Source organism: Charadrius vociferus, unplaced genomic scaffold, assembly GCF_000708025.1.
Source record: "Charadrius vociferus isolate BGI_N301 unplaced genomic scaffold, ASM70802v2 scaffold147, whole genome shotgun sequence".
NCBI classification, from domain to species: Eukaryota; Metazoa; Chordata; class Aves; order Charadriiformes; family Charadriidae; genus Charadrius; species Charadrius vociferus.
The window spans coordinates 4,280,941-4,301,360 of NW_009649570.1; the positions used below are offsets into that span (position 1 = coordinate 4,280,941).

Genomic DNA, 20,420 nt, shown 5'->3' on the forward strand with positions numbered 1-20,420 from the left:
TGCAGTGTTTCATTTGACACTGAAGGAGTCCTGGAGAAAACTGAGGAGGGATGGAGAGAAGAGGTGAATTCAGAAGGGAGAAATCGAGGACACAATTTTTTCATCCTCTCCCGTGCATTTCATTTCGTTTCCACTTTGGAATGTGATGAGACTGTTGTAAATAGAGGGCTTTCTTTCTAGGGACCATGTTGGCAATCAGAGAAGATAGCTCCTGCAACATGAGGAATTAGTTCAGGCACAAGTACCTAATGATCACTAATATGTCACTGGGGTTGAATTATTAATCAACTACAATAGGAGCAAGAGAGGATGTAAAAATACCAAGTATAGTAAGCAAGAAATGAGAAGAGAGAAAGCAGGGAACCGTATCACCACAGGGTAACATAAATAGGACATTGTTCAAGTGTGACACAAAACTGGGAGGAGTGGCTGACACGCCAGAAGGCTGTGCTGCCTTACAGCGTGACCTGGACAGGCTGGAGAGTTGGGCAGAAAGAAACCTTATGAAGTTCAACAAGGGTAAGTGTAGGGTACTGCACCTGGGGAGGAATAACCCCATGCACCAGTACAGGTTGGGGGCTGACCTCCTGGAGAGCAGCTCTGTGGAGAGGGACCTGGGAGTCCTGGTGGACAACAGGATGACCATGAGCCAGCAATGTGCCCTGGCGGCCAAGAAGGCGAATGGCATCCTGGGGTGCATCAAGAAGAGTGTGGCCAGCAGGTCGAGGGAGGTCATCCTCCCCCTCTACTCTGCCCTGGTGAGGCCGCATCTGGAGTACTGCATCCAGTTCTGGGCTCCCCAGTTCAAGAAAGACAGGGAACTGCTGGAGAGGGTCCAGCAAAGGGCAACGAAGATGATTAGGGGATTGGAACATCTCTCCTATGGAGAAAGGCTTAGGGACTTGGGTCTCTTTAGTCTAGAGAAAAGAAGATTGAGGGGGGATCTTATTAATACTTACAAATACTTAATGGGAGGATGCCAGGGGGATGGGAGCAGTCTTTTTTCAGTGGTGCCCAGTGATAGGACGAGGGGTAATGGGCATAAACTTGAACATAGGAAGTTCCATCTTAACATGAGAAGGAACTTCTTTACTTTGAGGGTAGTGGAGCACTGGAACAGGCTGCCCAGAGAGGTGGTGGAGTCTCCCACTCTGGAGACATTCAAAACCCGCCTGGACGCTGTCCTGTGTAACGTGCTGTAGGTGACCCTGCTCTGGCAGGAGGGTTGGACTAGATGATCTCCAGAGGTCCCTTCCAACCCTAACCATTCTGTGAATTCTGTGTTATCAAAGGAGAATACAGCAGCCCATATAAGAAAGGCAGGCTGATTACAGAAAGTGCATAAAAATCTTAAAATTAGGCCAAAGTTTGCAAGTTCAAAATGTTTTAAGTTGGATACTGACATCATTGGTCTTGTTTTAGAGTAGCTGAGGAGCTATAGCTTTTGTCAAAATCAGTGCAAGCTACAGTTTTTCAGCAATTTCGAAAGCCTTAAGAGCTCAGGATCCTCACCATATTCTGCTGACTCTGAGCTCGTTGGCCACAGGAATTAAAAGACATTTCAAGTTTATGAAAATACTTGAATACTTGGTGGAGAGTAGAGGAAATTACTTTCAAGATTCTGTTTGGGAATGATCTGCCTGTGGTTTGTAACTGGATCTGGCATACGAAAGAAAAATGTGAATAAGCAAGCTGAAAAATTGAGCCTAAACTGGAGTTCACAAGATCTTTACAGAGCGTGCTTATAAGAGGCACCTAAAAGGGGGAAGAGAAAAGGAAGACGGGAAAAAAAACCCACTTTCTAAGTCTGTAAAGTTTGCTTCAACTATGCAGTTTATGAAACATGTCTACTCTACAGCACTTCTTCAGAGCAAGGCAGGGCAAGAAGAAAACTTCAGAAGAAAATCCAGACTACAACCATCAAGACTGAAATTAGTAGTATTTTCACCAACAGCTATCAGCTGCTGACATCTAATCATTGAGAGAGTAATCATTGTATACACACCGCAGAACAAGCTACATTTAACTAAAAGGAGAGGAGATTCAGGTGGGTATAACTACAGTTCAAAAGCATATCCACCTGTGTGCATCCTTTGCCACTTCCCTCTTTTGAAATGCCATATTAATTATGAAATGTTATTTAAACAGAGTACGTTGCAGCCATAACTGTCTGCAAGATACAAAGCCAGGAAATGCTATAGGTAAAAATAATCACAGTAACTCACCTGTACCAGAAGAGCATGCCTTTTCAACACGTATTTCTGAGAAGCCATGTGGATGAAAGTCAAGCCAATGCAAAGACTGTACAGAGGTTCATCTGGGTTTGCACGAAAGGCTTGCACATACTGTCCTAAAAGCAAATAACTGAATGAAGGTGTTTGTTGTGAAAAACATTCCTTAAGAATTTAAGGGCAGAAAATAAAATCTTCAAATTAGAAGTGTGAACTAAGCAAAGAAATAGTTTAATACACCTACATCAAAATACACAGGAAAAGAACATGAAAGAAAATTATGTATTTTCAGCACTCCTTGGATTCTGAAGGAAGAATGCAGACTGTGACATAAAAATGTAAGCAGAAAACAATCAGACACAAAAGGCAAATGTGGTCCTTGCTGGGATCTCCATCCTGGAGGCCACACATCTTAAGTGTGGCATTTGGAGGGCTTGACTGAAAGCAGTAAGTTTACTCCAAAGGCCTGCTTAAAATGTCCAACCAACTTTATCTGCTGTTTAAATTGGTCTGTTTCTTTCCTTCTTATTCTTTATTATCATTAGCCTTCAATTCTCTTTGCAAGTTAGTTATATTTGCAATGTGTGCTAAACTTGAAACGCGCCAGTTTTATTTTTATGAGCAAAACTCTTTAGCGATGCTTTGTGTACAATATAATTAAAGCTAAGTAACACTGTGAAGCCACCTATAATTTTCTGATGTATGAAAAAAATTGCTTTAATAAATATTTCTCAGAACAAAACATTCCCTTATTGTATTTGTTAATATTAGAACATTGATCATATTACCAAGAGCATGCTTGAAACTGCCAGATACAAACGCATTATGCCCGTTTAGAACACACAATGCGTGATTATCAGGATTTTTCAGCATCAAGCGGAGACAAAAGCGATGGTGACGGACATCCTGAGACTGCATAGTAACTTGATTGAAGATATTCCAGAGCTGAGGTTTATTGACATTTTCCATTACCATGATTCTATAGAATGAAAAGTATACAAGAAATTACTAAATGCTATAGAGTAAATATTGTATCTGCAATAAAACCTCAACAGCTTAGGGAAGACAACAAAGAAGAGACAGTCAAAGAGCAGGTCAGTGACTGTGGCAAAGTTGGAAGTTGAAGACAGAACCAATGGTTCTGGCCAAATCAACCAATCTGCTACATTATGCATTTTTTGGAATTGGAGGCTATCAGAAAGCTTCTTTAGTTTCAATAGCCTTACCTGTTTTAGCGAAAGCTGAAAAGCCTACCTCCTTCAGCAATATTTTCAGCAGTATGACTACAGCCCTAGTGGAAGCAATCACAGAAGACATTGCTTTACCTTCTCAGTACCCCACCTGATATAGTTGTACGCTTTTCTGAAGTTCTTGTCCAGAATCGCAGCAGAGAGCCCGAAGTATTCCAGTTCCTTGCGCTTTTGTCTGTCATCATAAAATGAATAATATTCCAATGAGGAATCCACTAGTAGCTCTGCCTCCTTGTACCGGGAGAGGTCACACAAGGAATATATAGCCTTCAGGAGGAGGTTCCACCAGTCATCTTTTGTCAGAACGCTCGTGAGAACAGCAAAAATTGCTAAAAATATTGAAGTCAGTAAGTTGAGAAAATTAAAACAAGAGAGCTAAACTCTTAAAAAAAAAAAAAGTGCATACGTCAAACTGATCTTTTCAAAAACATTAACAAGTAAAATAAAGATAAAATATTTACTTTTTTCAGTTTAAGTGCAGTTTGTAAAACACCAGCAAAAAAATCAGTCAAAACTTGGGAACAAATGCCAAGAAATACACGCAATGCAAGCTGTAAACATACTACATGAATGCATTAAAGTTACTCTTCCTAATCTACCAAATGGTGCTTAAGAATGTGTAGTCTGGTTCAACCAAGTCTGGGCCGGTTAAAAAAATCACACCACTTTTAAGACATATATTTCTATTATGTTCTAGATTTGCATGTATTATATTTGCACTGAGGAGAATGTTGGAGCATATGATCTCTAGAGGTCCTTCTCAATCTCAATTATTCTGTAATCTTACTATTTTTCTCTGAATGGGGATTGTTCTCTTAAGTTATATGATCTTCATTTTTGCTGCCTTCTTTGCCCTAGAAATAAAGCAATGTTAATGTGAACTGCATGGATTTAGCATGCAAAACAGTAACGTTCATTTTTCAGAACTAAGGAGTTCATCTTGTTGCTTTGTTTTTAACAAACTTTTGTTACCTTTAGCATCGCAATTTGCTGTCTCTTGGTCGTCATTGTCAGAAATTTTATCCCTCGACACCTTAATAAGATAGAGGTGTCTCTCTCCAGATTTGGAACTAGATATCAAACACACCTGAGCTCTGCTCATTGCTACCTGGAAACAAATTTAAGGGCAGCATTTCAGATTACATTAATACATCCTACGACAAAAGCAGCTTTTTTGCCAATTCATCTTGCTCACATTGCACACCAAAAGAGTCTGCAACTGCGAAACACCACAACAGAGCAAGAACATGAGAGAGAATATTCCCAAGAGGAATACTATCTCTGCATTGTCTCATGCTCCAGTGCAAACTGGGCTATGCAAAAGAAAGATACAAACTCTTTAAATGACTTAAAAGACTTTTTTCTGGGATTGGAACATCTCTGTATTTATTGAACTCAAAACTATTTGCATAAAGGCAACCAAGAACAATGCCTTTCTGTATCAGTTCCAGAAGTTTGTGCATAGTCAGCTACTCAACCAATGTAATAGAGTAGTAATAAACAGATAAAACTGAGGTCTAAATATTCGCCTCCCTCACTCCCTATTTAAAAACAAACAAAAACCCAGTTAACACAAAGCCACCACTACTGTATTTACTGGCTAAAGGAATTCTTCTTTGGTCATTTCATCACAAGAAAACATTAAAAAAAATATATGAAATTCAAAGGAAAACTCTTGAAATAGAAGCCAGTATCAACATTTCAAGAAAGCACTATGCTGACCGCTAAAAAGGTAAGAGGCAGCTTTAGTATTCAGTGTGTTCTCTGTACACTGAGAAACAGGGAGTTGAAGTCACTGTCTTAAGAATTATACACACAAGTGGTCTTCTGTTCTGAATACTACAGGCAGGAACACCAGTATTATAGACTCTCTGCAAGATCATTGTCTAACAAAATTATGAAACCATTTGCATATTAAAAACACTAGCTTTCCTCCTGAGTTTGTTTGTCGCTTGTCTTAACCCAACTCAAAGCTGTCCCATTTCTTAAAGTGTAGCTGTAAAGACTGGCTTACCTTCAACAGCATTGCCAGCATTGTAAGTAAAGTGTCTATGTAACCATACATTTTGCCTTGGGAATACAACAGCGTCGAACGATGGAGGAGCAGTTTTAATTCCTAGATAATATTGAACATTATTATTCAACCTATTGCACAGAGAGTGAGTTTATAAAACAAACAATTTTGACACAATATAGTACTAGCAGGACTGTAAAAGATTCTAGAAAGCTGGGAGCATCTTAGCAGCAGCAGGTAAGATCTCCCTAAACTGCCCTGCAGTAAATACTGTTTCAAAGTCTCAAATTTCAGAGAAATTCAGCATAACTCTTACCTATAGTGAAAGTGCTGCTGGAGAGGGGATATAGAACCTTTGCTACACTATCAGTTACAATCAGCAGAGGCCAAACTGTGTAGCTCGTGTGTAACAACTGCTGATCAACTTGATGCAAAGTGACCGGCATCAAGACTGGTTCTCAGTGGCCAAGTGGCTGTACATCACACACAAGTGATGAGGTGGGAGAGGGGAAATACTGATAAAACAGTCAGGGAGAAAGAGCCATAAGGACTCATCCCTGATAGTCTGTAACGAATCACTCGCTGTGCTCTGCAGGCTCACCGTGCTGTAGATAAGTAAGTCTCAATCCCTGTTGCTATATAGTTGACATCTTTGACCACTACCATAGTTTAGCAGAATAATATATCCTAAACTGGAAGCACAGAACGCTTTACCCACCTGCTGGGCAGCGTTAGCGTCCTGAGCCAGTGTATCTGGATCGTACATTGGTTCCAGAGCCTCCAGAGCTTTTTCAGGTCGGCCCAGCTGCTGCTGGAGTGTCGAAAGTGAGATTCTTGCATCCAAATGCAATGGAGCAAGATCAACAACTTTGGCATAGCTCTCTGCAGCACGCTCCATGTGTCCCAAAGCCTTCAAGCACTCTAGAAACACCATGAACAACACAATACACTTAAATGGCAGAAAAAAAGTATTTCAAAGCTTGCAAAATAGTTAATATAATTTTCAGATGCTTTTTCAGTTAAAACCACCCATAACATGCATTACTAAAGTGAAAATAGTCAGAAATATGTTCTGATGCATCCACAGTTTCACTTAAAGCATCCCCAGTTGACAGAGGATGGAATGCAGAATAGATGCTGTTTCACTTACATGAAATAAAGTATTTTTAGCTGAAGTAAATTTCAGTCTATGTGAAGAACAAGAAAATGCTCCATGACAGGGTTGTCATAATAATCTCCAATTATAGTTCTGCAAATACCAATTATCGTTCAACATTTGAATCTAAAATTCCAGTGATCTTAGATAAACATCCCTGGAAATGCTCAGCATTGTATTATCGTCTCTCAGCACCACGTCTTCAGCAGTCCTGTTTCTTCTCACCTGCGTGCCGAAGCCAGACAACAGCCAAGTTGTATCGTTCTGAACAGACAAGAGAACTCAAGAGAGGCAGCGCTGAGTTATATTCTCCAACATCCAGAAACGCCTCTGCGACGTCCAAATACAAGTCACCCATTTCTTCTGGATTTTGCTCCACCAGAGTGGTCAAAAGAGGCTTTGAAAGAATGAGACAAAACACTAAAAGCACAAATAACCAACGAGAATATTTCTTGAAGATACGGTTACTGGAAGCTTACATTTTATACTACGATTTTTATTCTATTTGCATTCTGAACTACACTTCCTTCATTTAAATGTTAGCTTAAAAGTGAAAAACAAAGACCTGAATTTCAGAATTCCTGAAAAAGCCACGTTTTGCTATTCTAGGCATTTCACATCCAATGGGTGAAAGTGCCCATCAGTGAGGTGTGCTTTTTCCAAAACAACAGACTTCAGATTTTGTAACGCTTTAAAACAAAGCAAAGACATGTTCCTTACTCTTCAACAGCTTTGCAATGTGGTCCTGGGCCTGTCACAGCACATGAGCTGTGATTTACTGTGCTTTAGTAACGCTTCCCATTGGAGGCAAAATTTATAGGAACAAAAATAGTATTTTTGCTATTACAGGTTTGCTAGGTTTCTCTCTTGGAGTGGGAGAGACGCAAAAAGAATCTCTGCAGCTCTCTCCACAACCTCAGTCATATGAAGATAGGAAAAATTACTTGTTTTGGTAATTTATTAGAACATCCCCCAACTTCTGAGTTGGTTTCTACTTACATTGAGCGGCTCTAGGATGTTCAAGTGAACCAAGCACACCATCAGCTTGACTGTGATGTCGATGGGAACACCCTCAGGTATGCTGCAGCTGACCTTCTCCACAGCTGTAAGAAGATAAAGAATTTCTTTCTGAACCCATAGGCTTTAAACAAGCACTTCACAAGCTCCACATCCCCTCCCGGCCATGCTCAGTCCCAATGAAGAAAATGTATTCTCACTGACTAGCAAATGCTGGTGTAGGCCTGCCCTCTCCCTTTCTTCTCTATCTTTGCCTATAGGTGGAACGATTTGTTCCTACTATCTGATCCCAGTAATTTCATCTGAAGTATCAAGTGCTGTCAGTTTGCATCGACTTCAACAGCAGGATCCTGTAGGATGTGCTTAGAGCCTTCGCCCTCTTAAGACGTGCTTGTTTCATAAAGTTTTTCTTTAGCAATTTATGTACCTGTACTCTCTTCTCCTTGCTTTCTGCAAGAAATACCCTACATTAAGCTAGTTGTTCTTATTAAGCTAAGATCCCTGTGTATCAGGGATCTGGCTGTATACATTGTTAAATACAGTAAACTACAGAACTTTCACAACACATAGACAGAATGCAAACATGACAATGCAAACATGAGACAAAGTAGTTACCCATGACAATGCTAGCAAATTACAGGTCATACAGTAAAACTCCGTTATGGTATTCCCTTCACATGCAGTCATGACACCTCCTTAACTACCCTGTTTAAGTTCTCCTCGACCTTAATTCTTACACCTGACATTCAAAGGGTGATTGCTATAAAGTGAGAAAACTGTGATTTCCAATATAAGACTGCCCTACTACCTTCTACCTTCACATCCAAGTACTGCAAATCACAACATGCAGATTAATTCTTCATTCTCTGAACATCTTAATGGCCAACATGAGAGTAGCTATTCACCTACTAATAAATTCTTACAAAATTAAAATTTTCTTTTCAAAGTGGGTAAGCCCTGGGAGAATGCTGTTGGTTTTGGTGCCTGGTTGGGTTAGAAGTAAGTTGTGAGTAAGGAAGACAGTAGACAAGAAACCTTTTTCTGGACCAAGCCCTATTGCTCTGCTGTTAGAAGTCTCCCAGTTTTTACACGATTGCAACCTGGTTCCTGAGCATATGATCAGTTCATAGACTTGTATGAAATTCAAAAGTTAAATTACTTACCTGCAGCACTGGATTCAGCAACTGGATGACTTTGGTCTTCAGTCACTGCCTCCTGGCTTTCCTGAGTTTCAACCACTGCCCCTGTATCTTTTTAAAAAGATTAACAGGTTACCCTAGTAGAACCAGCAAAGCCAAAAGTTACTCAATTTTGAACCCATACTTGATTAGTAGCTTACTCTGAAAAGTGGACTTTTTTCTTTTTTTTTTGAAGGACAGCAGAGCAGGAAGCATCCGGAAAAGTTATAAAGCAACAGAGGGCAGGGAACCAAGCTCTTGGGTAGTTTAGAAACTTTGTCTTACAAAATTACACACCCCAGGCAACACTGTGTTTTAATTCCTAGACTCATTATAGTTTTGCTTCTTATAAATTATCTGTTAAAAGTCTCTATCGGGACAGTTGTTCATTGATCAACTGTATTTTTACCTGGTCCATTAAAGCAAAAACCAACAGAAATATCTTATATTACATTGGGTTTGGATCAGATTGCTGAAACAATCAACTACTTTAATCATAGAACAGATTGTCTGCTTACGGAGTTGGCACGCTGTGATCATTCTACAGCCCAAACAAACATTTCCAGAACTAAGCGATGACTTTCACAAAGCGGGCTTCTCGAAAACAACCTACTTCATTCAATCACAAGCTAATAGCCCTAGATTTCTATATACCAAAACATTTAAATGTTTAATAACAGAAGTAGGATTGATGAAGAATATTATTCTCAGGTCAAAGGATGATTTTCCTGAGTATAGATCCTACTAAACTTATCTAATATTTTTTCAGAACCTATTTAGCTGGCAGAAATAACTGGCCTGATGTGAACACTCCAAGGAATGTTTAGAACTTTAAAAGGCCTCCAGTTGCCTGGAGAGTAGTCCTTGTCATTAATGAGTCAGCAGGGCTAATTGGACATCAGAGTAACTCCTTATAGAAAGCTGAGGTCGTGCCATGTAACTCATTAAAAACACTGAAAAGTTTCAAAAGAGAAAAGCCTGTCAACATGCATTAAATATACCCATGAGTTGAAAAGGTAATGGAAAGAAAGATGTCATATTGGATGATCAGTAGGGTCATACTAACCGCTTGATAGCTACTTACCTTTTTTCTCCTCAGTTGCACTTTTTTCTGATACTTTCTTTTCAAGTACAATTCCGGCAAAATCTGTAATAACCTAAAACAGACAAGTAACTCAGATCATTTTAAAGATGTAAAGGATATATGGCGTAACTGGCCCACACGGCAGTTGTTTTAGACATTACAAAATTTATCAGAAGAAAAGCTGCATTCCTTTCACATGGAATGGTGTTAGTTGACTAGTACTGAGTTTGATCACCCTACATCTTTCTTTGTCCACTATTTTTGACTACTTAGATCATCCAATCAGCATCTGTTTTGCAAATACAACCGTTACTTTCATCATAACTAGAAAAGTGTTTAACTTTTATAGCTTCTTTTAATGCCGCTTGGAAGACAGAAAAAGAAAGCAAAGCAGCAGGTAAACAGATAAGCTCTCCACAGATCTTTCCAAAATGCTCCAAGGATTCCTCAGCCTAATACATCGCAAGGAAACCATATGGTTTGTCTCAGTTAAAAAAAAAAAAATTGAATAAAATTCACAGCTGCGTACTGGCATTTTACAACAGCTCTGGTCATACACATTATGACCTCAATAAAACCAGTATAATGCAATAGAATAACTCATTAAAAAAATAAAAACCAAAGACAGACAATTCAAGGCATTCGCTTGCCAATGGGGAGGTGTGAGGGGGGAAATGCACAAGTGTAAAGGATGTTGGTCTAAGACCCAATGCAGTTTGGTATTTTTGTTCATGACTTGTAAAGTAAATATTTAAGTCACTACTGTTGCCAAAACAAGAGTGACAAACACAGAGTACATGGCCCTTAGAAGAACATACCAGATGATTGTCTTATGACAATTATTTTTTAAAGGCTCGGTTTACCAGCTCAAATACAGGTTCAGCTATCTAGGAAGAATAATCACAGGAAGAGACCTGAGGAGAACCATCAAGAAGAAAACGGGGAACGGTTCTACGACTGAGTACTGCATTAATAAATCTGGCAGCTGACTTCTCCGTACTGTTTGATTTTTAAAGTGGGAAGAAATATAGAGAAGGGTCAGAGGAATTGTTTGCAGGCTTGTGATGCTTTACACAGACAGAGAGATCGAGATAAAATCTTAAGGAGAAAATAAAAAGAGGTAATTAATATCAGCAAATAAGAACGTTCACAAGGAGAAAGTCCCAACTATTAGTGTCTCTTCAATCCACCTGGGAAAGTATAACAATGGCCAGATACTAAAGACCTTCCTCTCAAAGCCAGACCAAATCAACTGAGAAACGTGCCTCAGAAGTGAGGGTTAAAAACCATTTGAACAAATTGGGAACAGATAAGCATTCTTCTCCAATTCCTGATGCCTTAGAGTCAACAGGTACCGTCTTTCTGGAATGTGTGCTTGATGCTTAATTAACACATAAATTTTTTGTTGTAACACAAGTAAGCCAGATAAAGCAACAAGGGTCTGCGTTTGAACCATTAGACCATTCAGTGTCACCCTTTTAACCTTCAACTTAGAAAATTACCTTTGCTGGTAGTACTCACAAAACCAGCTCATAGGTATGCTCTGGCTACTAACATTATGGCAATTGTAGAGAAGGAGAGGAAGGGTCTCAAAATTTAAATGTGGAACAGCATACAAGTCTATCAGACCCCAACTGATTAAATCAAGCCATTAGCTTCAATGCTAATTACTACAGAACTAACAGAAAACACTCTGTATCTGATCAGCACTATCACTATAGAAACATGACCATATTTAAGCACTACAGGAACATCAACTGTCCACCCTGATTGGCAAAGAAGTGCTGAACACAATATAGAAGTGCACTCGATTCTCCATACCGCCAAAGCTTTGTCATACTGTTTGGAAGAAATATATAGTTCGGCTGCGATATTGACATCTTCCATGGAGACAAGGCTCTGGTGTTTAGTAAAGGCTTCTTCTATTATCTCAATAGCAGAGGTCACATCATTTGCTTCATAATAACTCCTATGAAACACAGACATGAGATGCTAAGTATTTAAGACAAATGACAGTATGTACACTGAATATTAGCAAAACCATTTTTGTATTTATTTTTCTCTATTATAAAATATTTTTATTAGCAAGAGTAAGTTACAAAAGACAGTTAAAAAGAGGGTGTTTCTTCTTTTGTTACAACTGTATGTATGACAACTTTATGTATGACAAATAATTACCATTATTTTCTGCCCTGTGCGTTAGGACATCACTCGGGTTTTCAATATTCCCCACCTCAAGATCACCTCAATGATCTATTGCATTAACCTGGTTTCAGAAAAACCTTCAGTAAGAATATTGTCACAATACACTTCCTCACATTTGTTTTGTGCATTTCACAACCACAAAGATCAACTTAACAAACTACTTGGAAACAGGCCAGTAACAGCTTTTGACAAGTTATGCATAAAAAAGCTGACATATAAAGTAGTTAAACAGTTTACCAAGAACTATGATGAGAGAGCTACACCACAAGCCTCCTGTCTCAGGCAAGCTTCTATGATTTGATCTCCTCTCATTAGCAAAAAAGGGGAGGAAGCAGATTTTTACCCACTCCAGAAATGAATCACAAATGACTTATAAACTATATCCCGTTGCAGATGGTTTGTATTTCAGATTGAAGAGTTTGTTTCATTCGGATTTGCTGGCGATATATTTCGAGGTCTCTAGTGATATTACATAGATAAAAATGTATTTCATTTGCATATAATTGTATCCTATTGGCATTTTTTCAGTAATCAGTATTTGCATTTTATTCTCTTGCTCTAAGAGAACGCAACACTTCTAAGACGATGCATTGATTCCACACAGCATAATTCACACACCTCAGGCTTCGGAAACATCACAATATTTGGGAAGCGCATGCTTGGGTGTGGCTCACCCTGGTATTCCTTGACTTCAGCTGCATACCCAGCTTGAGTCAGCTGCAGAGCTTATTAATATCAGGTTCTGAGAAACTTTGGAAAACCAAATCACACTATTTTTAAGTCCAACTTACTTTGCCATGTCTCTAGCCAACTGCATAAAGCGCTCTCCATCAGAGGGAGACAGGAGATTCAGAATACGCCTATAGCCATCCATCGCCATCTTATGTTCCCCCAACTGTTCATACAGGCTTGATCTCTCCCATAGGTAACGCACATTGGATGCGTCGTATTTCAGAGCTACAACAAGAAAAATCATGTTAGCAGACTAGTTTAGGAAAAGGCAGCAATGGATTTCACATTCATCTATCTGAACAGATTAATGTTAATGGACACGCGCAAGTTTTTGTAAGAAAAGAACATCCGAACATCCTATATTAAAGATTCATTAATCTTTCACCAAAGTCTGTACAGAATCACAGAACGGTCAGGGTTGGAAGGGACCTCTGGAGATCATCTAGTCCAACCCCCCCGCCAGAGCAGGGTCACCTACAACAGGTTGCACAGGACAGCGTCCAGGCGGGTTTTGAATGTCTCCAGAGACGGAGACTCCACAACCTCTCTGGGCAGCCTGTGCCAGTGCTCCACTACCCTCAAGGTAAAGAAGTCCTTCCTCATGTTAAGATGGAACTTCCTATGTTCAAGCTTGTGCCCGCTACCTCTTGTCCTATCACTGGGCACCACTGAAAAAAGACTGTTCCCATCCCCCTGGCACCCTCCCGTTAAGTATTTGTAAGCATTAATAAGATCCCCCCTCAATCTTCTTTTCTCTAGACTAAAGAGACCCAAGTCCTTCAGCCTTTCCTCATAAGAGAGATGTTCTAATCCCCTAATCATCTTTGTAGCCCTTTGCTGGACCCTCTCCAGCAGATCCCTGTCCTTCTTGAACTGGGGAGCCCAAAACTGGATGCAAAGTTCAGTACCAACTGGACGCAAAGTACCAGAACCTTAGCAAACTGCAGCAAACTAAATTAGAAAGCAGAAGGAAACAAAATGATTGCCATTAGCACCTAAAATTGATTTTAAAATATTAAAATGGTTGCTACACTACCTTTTGTGTAGCAAAAAACAGCCTGTTTAATATTGTCCTGTTCCAGTGACATTTCTGCTAGTCTAACCCATTCCTCAGTATCACTAGGATTTAAGTGAGCTGCAATCAGTTCAAACTGCAATGACTTCTCCATATCACCCTGGTCTTCATAGATCATGGCAAGAGTGGAAAATGGCTCATGAGCAAGAGGAGCTGTGTAAAGACAAAAAGAATGATTAAGAACTATTGTTTTCAAAACACTCTGAAGGCAAATAACTTGCCTTTCTGCAAACAACAGGTATCAGAATTTTATGAAACATCAACATTGCTCTGCTTAAATTCAGAACAAACGTGCAGACAAGCTTCTGATTCCTTTTTATAAATTATTAAACAGCCTGACTGAACCTAACAGCCACTTATACCATTATTCTACGTTGTAAGTCATGCTGATGTTTATACCTTGGTTCCACAAAAACAATAAAAGCAAACTGTGCAAAGCTAAGCAAAGGCCCAGCCCTCTGCGGAATTAGGGTGCTCGTTTCCTTTTAAAAGCAAAATAATAAAGGAAATGCACTACCTACTCTTAATTCCACACTACTTATACAGTGACATGCCTTGTGCTATTTTCGTCATCAGTGAAGCCACACGGAATTTTCCTGATGCTCATGGCAATTTCACCCCATCCTTAAAGCCCAAAAGATTTTCCATTCCAACATACCTTGTCGAATGATTTCCATGCACATTAGGATAGCCTCCTCACGTTCTCCTCGAGCAAACCTGATATTGGCCTCTCCCATCAGACCCCTCAAGGCACGAGGAAGTTTGCTGCGAGGTCTTTTCTCCTAAATAGAAAAAGGATATTATTTCTACTGAGGATTCAGTTGTGCCCAAATTCAGGAGACATCAGTCACACCTGCGCTCAACACAATCTAATAAAAAGTTATTTAAGTACTAGCAATATTAAAATGACTGACCAAAATATTTGCTAATTTTCATAACTGACAGAGTAACTCTGATACCTAACACAAATACAATTCAGACACTGGAAAAACTCACTTCATTATTTTTGAAAGTTTTCAAAGAGTAATCTATGTGATTTTCTTAAAAAAAAAAAAAGACAGGCAACAACAACATAAGCAGGAGTATCCTACACACAATTATTTTCAGGCAAGTTTCTCAGCAAGTAGCTAAAATCACACAAACTGGCATTTGTGCACTATGCTTTAGGAGATACAGGGAAGTTACATGAAAGTTTAAGTACTTGCTTTCATCATTTTCTTGGTCTCTCGATTAAGTACCATCTCCAGCACAAAAACATCTCCAGCTGTGGGTTGCTCAGTAGTTTCTTCCTCCTCTTCTTCTTCTTCCTCTTCCTCTTCCTCCTCCTCTTCATTTTCTCCAAGCATGGATGCAAAGACCCGATGAACAGATTTACTGACGCCGTCTGAAGTTTCTCCTGGTTGAGAAAGAAGCAAAAAAGGTTTATGATTATAATCAAGAGTACAGGCTGCTTATCAGGACAAGTGCAGAGAAAAACAGAATTCTCCATAATTAGTGGTCCACTTGAAACAGTTATTCTATAAGAAAAAGGCCTACAGAAATGCAGGAAAACTATTTACAACCTCTTTGGTTTTAAAACTCTGCATTATTCATCACCAATACTTAGTATACCACAGCCTCTAACATTTTTTGGATATTTGAAGTGAAAGCACGGAGGAACACGCAGACCAAAGCAACCGTTTACTCAACATTTTTCTCAATCCACACAAGAGATGCATATTAAAGCAATTTTCAAGCATTGAACTGGTTGGATGGAATAAAGCTTTTCAGCTGAAGAGGTTAAGTGAGCAGACAATTATACTAAACAATAATGCAGCAACCAATTTTTAGAAGTAATTTAAAAGAAGATCTTGTAACCATTCTATCCATGACAATAAGTACCTCTTAACGTTTGTAAATAAAAAATCCAGATTATTCACATTTCTCCAGAAAAAGAAATAAGAAAATTCTTTAAAATAAATAACAATATGATGCTATATATAAAAAATAAATATGCTTAAATCATATGATTTTAAAAAATTTTCACATTTTTTAATTGCAACTTTTCATTACTATGTTAACCCAGGGTTATAACCGCCCACAAGTCTATATCTATGCAAAATACCAAAATATGTAGTGTTGAAAGGTTTCAGCCGGGGGAATGGGCATCTAAACATTTGACTAAAGAATAACCACAGTATTAAGTTGGGACTGAAAAATAAATCTATCCTATATTGCGTATATACAAGATGAAATCGGGCACTACACCTGAGTTTATAGGTGGTTTCTTGTGGGTTTTTTTCTTCTGACTTGGATATACTTAGTTATTTTCCTTCTGACTTGGACATTAAGCATCTAAAAATCAAGACTTTTCTTCCTCCCATCTGAAAAAAACCTAATTATTACTTTAATTTCCCTTTTACTTCAGTCTCCTTGGCTGCAGGAATCATCTGAAGATTGATGCAGATTAGCTCTGAAGATCCATGCATCAAAAGGGATTTTAACATGGACCTTTTCTAACATTTTTCTTCTGAATGTCCTAAGTTTCATTCTAATAGCAACTCCTTAAATAGTGATAAATATTATCAATGCTTCCTTGATTCTGACTGCTCTTGAGACTTGTGTTCTCTGCAGTAAAAACAGAAGTAATGCTATCACACAAATCTATCAGGATATGTTTTTCTTAGATAAAGATCACATGCACAATAAAAAGATTTAACAGACTGGGTGGAATAAAGAGCAGAAAAGAACAGCTTGGAAGTATTTCAGAGACATCAGCAAAAAGAAGGGGTCAATACGGAACCACGGCTATCTGGCTGCAACCACACTTTTCAGTGTTCATTTTCTGTCTTTCTATGATGAGGTCTGGCCATACTTTCAAAATCAAGGAACCACTGATGCACATTTTAGGTGAAACAATTTAAGGCCTATTTAAGAATCAAGACAAAGAGATTAAAAAAACGCACTTTGCTATCTCACAGCATTGGCAATCCCACAAGAATATGCCCTGAATATGCTTGGGGAACAGCTTCTGAAGAGAGGATATCTGAAACAAGACCGCAGCGCTCTAAATCACAAGCTCAAATCTAGAACCTGAGGCACGGGATCAACAAACACTGACACAAACTAGAGAGAGAAGTGCTCATTCGGCCACTTCCTGCACGTCCTTTTGCTACGTAGGAACACCAAGAAAGTTAAGCTTATTTTGCTAAGGCATCTAAGGATACCTTACTACCCCAGTAACTGCACAAAGAAAGCCAGCCAGGGAATCTAGCTACCAACACCTGGCAGAAAATAAGGAGAGAAATAAACGTAGGCACTCTAAACAGGCCAGAGGACAACTGAGCAAGAGAAAAAACACCCAGAAAAAAAGAAACTCCTCTTTTTAGTTACTTTATTTCACTCAGGGTGACAATAGAAGAAGGCAATACTGACACAAGAGAATGAAATACTCTGAAACATTCAAGTCTCAGTGAAAGACTAGCAAAGGGATGGACAGGAAAAAAGCCAAAACAGAACAGACAGAAGACTTTTTGAGATAAGAACTTCAAATTACTTGTAACTCAAGAGAGAGAGAGTAAATAATTGAGCCCACGTGATTAACAAGCCAGGAGGGTAAAAGGGAGGGTTTCCCAGAAAAAGATGCCTAACTCACCAGACCCAGTCCCTTAAAAACACTAAACAAAGTTAAAACCCTGGCTATGACTTGGAATGTCCTACAAAGTTATACATTCTAATGATGTGCTTCAATATCCATAGGTTCAAGAGAAGCAGCCAGGTATTCATTAAAAGTCAGCTATCAAAGAGCAAATACTTTTCAAGGACTTTTTAAATACATTTTCCACTGAAATTATTATGTTAACACTTACCATCAGTTTCATCCTGACTTTGGGATTTCCCGGATGCTTTTCTGGATGAAGATGGAGCCTCTACATCTTCAGTGTTTTCATCAGCAGATGCATTTTCACCATCCTATGCACAACAACAATATTAGTTATCAGCTTTATAACATGACATTCCTATTTCCCCTAATATTTACACGTAGCATTTAGGCCATGGGTTTCCAGCTTTTGCACAGCTAGCGAAACTGGTGGAATAAGCACGTTATTTTTAAATGAACAAAACCCAGCATTACTTGCTTTCAAGACATTTATATTCCTATCAATATGAGATGACTCAGATGGTGACTGTTCACATTACTTTTGACTGAAGAGACTAGTCCATTGCTTATCTGGCGTTACAGCGAGGTAAGATGACATGGTTGACCATATTAAAAAAAGTTACAGATGCGTGACAAATGCTTTTAGAAGCCTGCCTTTTAAACACAAAACAGAATACCAAAATAGCACTTGTAAACGCAGTAAGAAGGTTGCCCTAGGATATCACTTGTCCTTCCATGACAGCCGAATTCTGCTGAATTTGCTCTCTGATGACTAGGAAATACAGAAATTCAGTTGCATTTTGGCATAAAGGTGGCAAAGTTGAAGTTAATTACAATACTCCAATCAAGCACACAGAATTTATCGTAACTCCTCCATCTGCTTACTTTTAGACACAAAGCTGCATCTCTCTGTATTTATTGCCGCCAAGAAGCCACAACAATCACCAAAAAGGGGTCAAACTGGATCTCTTCCTTAGATCTCACACAGGAAGACGGTGGGGGAGCAGCAGCAGCAGTACACACTGGATGATTTTATACCAAAACCCGCTTCTGCTCATTGCTGCAGCCTGAAGAAGGAATTAATGACGGTGCCTGAAGGCTTTTGCCGAGGCCAAGGACGAAAGCCACACCGGCACGAGCCAAAATGCTGAAGAGAGACCACCACCGAAAGGCGGACGCTCCCCTGAACAACTTGCTCTACCAACCAGTACCTAACGACCCTCATAAATTAAAGTCAGCTTCTTACAATTTTTGCACAGAGATTAACAATTAGGTAGACAGTAATCCATAGCTGAGCGCAGCAGCACTTAGCATAAACCACACACACACAAAAGAGAGGAAGCCACGCTGCCCCTGAAGAGGTCCGTGCCCTGCCAGGTGCTGTCACGGAGGGAGGGAGGGAGCGGGCCGCGCCGGGCCGGGCGGTGTCAGGCGGGGCAGGCTCACCTTCTCGCGGCTCTTGCGCTCCTCTCGCCGCCGCTCGAACTCCTCGAAGGAGATCTTCCCCTCCAGATAATCGATCAGCTCCGGGCTGAAACCCGACATCGCGCCGGCACCACCCGGGAGGTGAGGGGTTAGCAGCCGCAGTCGGCGCAGGGGAACCTTATTCAGGACAGGACGCGGGTCCCTCCGCTATGGCGCCCGCCCCGCCCCGCGCCCTCACGCAGGAGTTCCGCCCCGACACGGCCCGGCGCTGCCGCCTTGGGGCGGGGGAAGCATCGCCTTTTAGGAGGGGCCGGCCGACGCGGTTTGGGCTGAGGGGATATGAACCGGGAGGAGGGGGCGTCTCCTGAGCTCGGGGGGGGCTGAGGGGAGCCGCGGCGGCCGGCAGGGCCGCTGTACCTCAGAGGGGGCAGCAGCGTGAGGGCAGCTCCTCACTAGAAGGGTGTTAAACCACCTTTTATTTACTCAGAAAGAGGTGTTACTTTTACACGAGAAGGGTTTCTTAACTTCATATCCGTGTAGGGTTATCGTGCAGGTGAGTTATTGACTAGGGCAGGGCGAGGAAGGGGTGTGAGGGGCGGCAGGAGAGGCACAAGCGGCCATGGGGCCCCTGGGGCAGGTAGTGCCCCTTTACCTCCAGCCTCCCAAGAAACTAGAAGACTTCTGATTAAAAAGTATCTGGGGAAAAATAAAAAATCCCTCTAAAACAGTTCATGACGTCTGGCTCCAATAAATTGAAAGGTAACGTTTATTTACCAATTTCCAAGAAAGGCACGTAGCAGTAGTTAAAAGCAGTCTGTTGCACTCTCATTTATTCACATTTAAACAAATAGAACTCTGCTAGGCAAATTGTAACAGCCAAACATGACACATTTGTCAACCGACAGCAAGTGTGCTAATTACAGCATGGCATCAGATTCCATAGGTAAAAACTGTGACAGTGAGGAAAATTTTAAATTGTCAGGTAACAGTTAGAAAGTCAAAGCAGTAATATTTTGCTGTGAAGGTTACCACTTCGCATGAAGTTCAAAAGTTAACGCCTGAAAAGGAAAAAATAAAAAGAAAGGATGAGAGACAAATACAGAAATATTTATATGCAATCAGGGTATGATCCAAACCAGGACCGGGTAACACTGCCTGAAGCACCTCAGCAGACTTCTACTCTCAGAAAACAGTTCTGAAGACTGAAGAGAACTACCGCGATCATTCTGAATTATGTAGGACAAATTACTTCCACCAGTCATTTTCTCACCATTGCTGTAACTTACAGAGACAGCGTCTCTTTTAGTGTATTTGTCAGGCACAATACTCAGTGGGGTGGATATTTTCCCTGACACAAAAAGTCAGCAAAAAGAGAACTTAGCATTAAAATACGTCTGTAGTCTTCATTATTAT

General features: G+C 40.1%; 1 protein-coding gene across 1 annotated transcript in view; it reads right to left on the bottom strand.

The window, feature by feature from the left end:
* Window positions 1–19,127, bottom strand: part of GTF3C3 (general transcription factor IIIC, polypeptide 3, 102kDa) — a 21,976-nt gene extending 2,849 nt beyond the window's left edge. Inside the window, exons 1-16 of the mRNA XM_009890156.1 lie at window positions 19,019–19,127; window positions 17,791–17,895; window positions 15,148–15,338; window positions 14,601–14,724; window positions 13,904–14,095; window positions 12,927–13,092; window positions 11,752–11,899; window positions 9,931–10,003; window positions 7,651–7,754; window positions 6,877–7,048; window positions 6,214–6,416; window positions 5,496–5,597; window positions 4,454–4,589; window positions 3,573–3,810; window positions 3,020–3,210; window positions 2,226–2,350 (exon numbers count right to left, since the gene is read on the bottom strand). Coding sequence (XP_009888458.1) covers window positions 2,226–2,350; window positions 3,020–3,210; window positions 3,573–3,810; window positions 4,454–4,589; window positions 5,496–5,597; window positions 6,214–6,416; window positions 6,877–7,048; window positions 7,651–7,754; window positions 9,931–10,003; window positions 11,752–11,899; window positions 12,927–13,092; window positions 13,904–14,095; window positions 14,601–14,724; window positions 15,148–15,338; window positions 17,791–17,895; window positions 19,019–19,127 — 2,379 coding nt within the window. The remainder of the gene's footprint in view (window positions 1–2,225; window positions 2,351–3,019; window positions 3,211–3,572; window positions 3,811–4,453; window positions 4,590–5,495; window positions 5,598–6,213; window positions 6,417–6,876; window positions 7,049–7,650; window positions 7,755–9,930; window positions 10,004–11,751; window positions 11,900–12,926; window positions 13,093–13,903; window positions 14,096–14,600; window positions 14,725–15,147; window positions 15,339–17,790; window positions 17,896–19,018) is intronic.
* Between the last annotated feature and the right edge of the window lie 1,293 nt (window positions 19,128–20,420).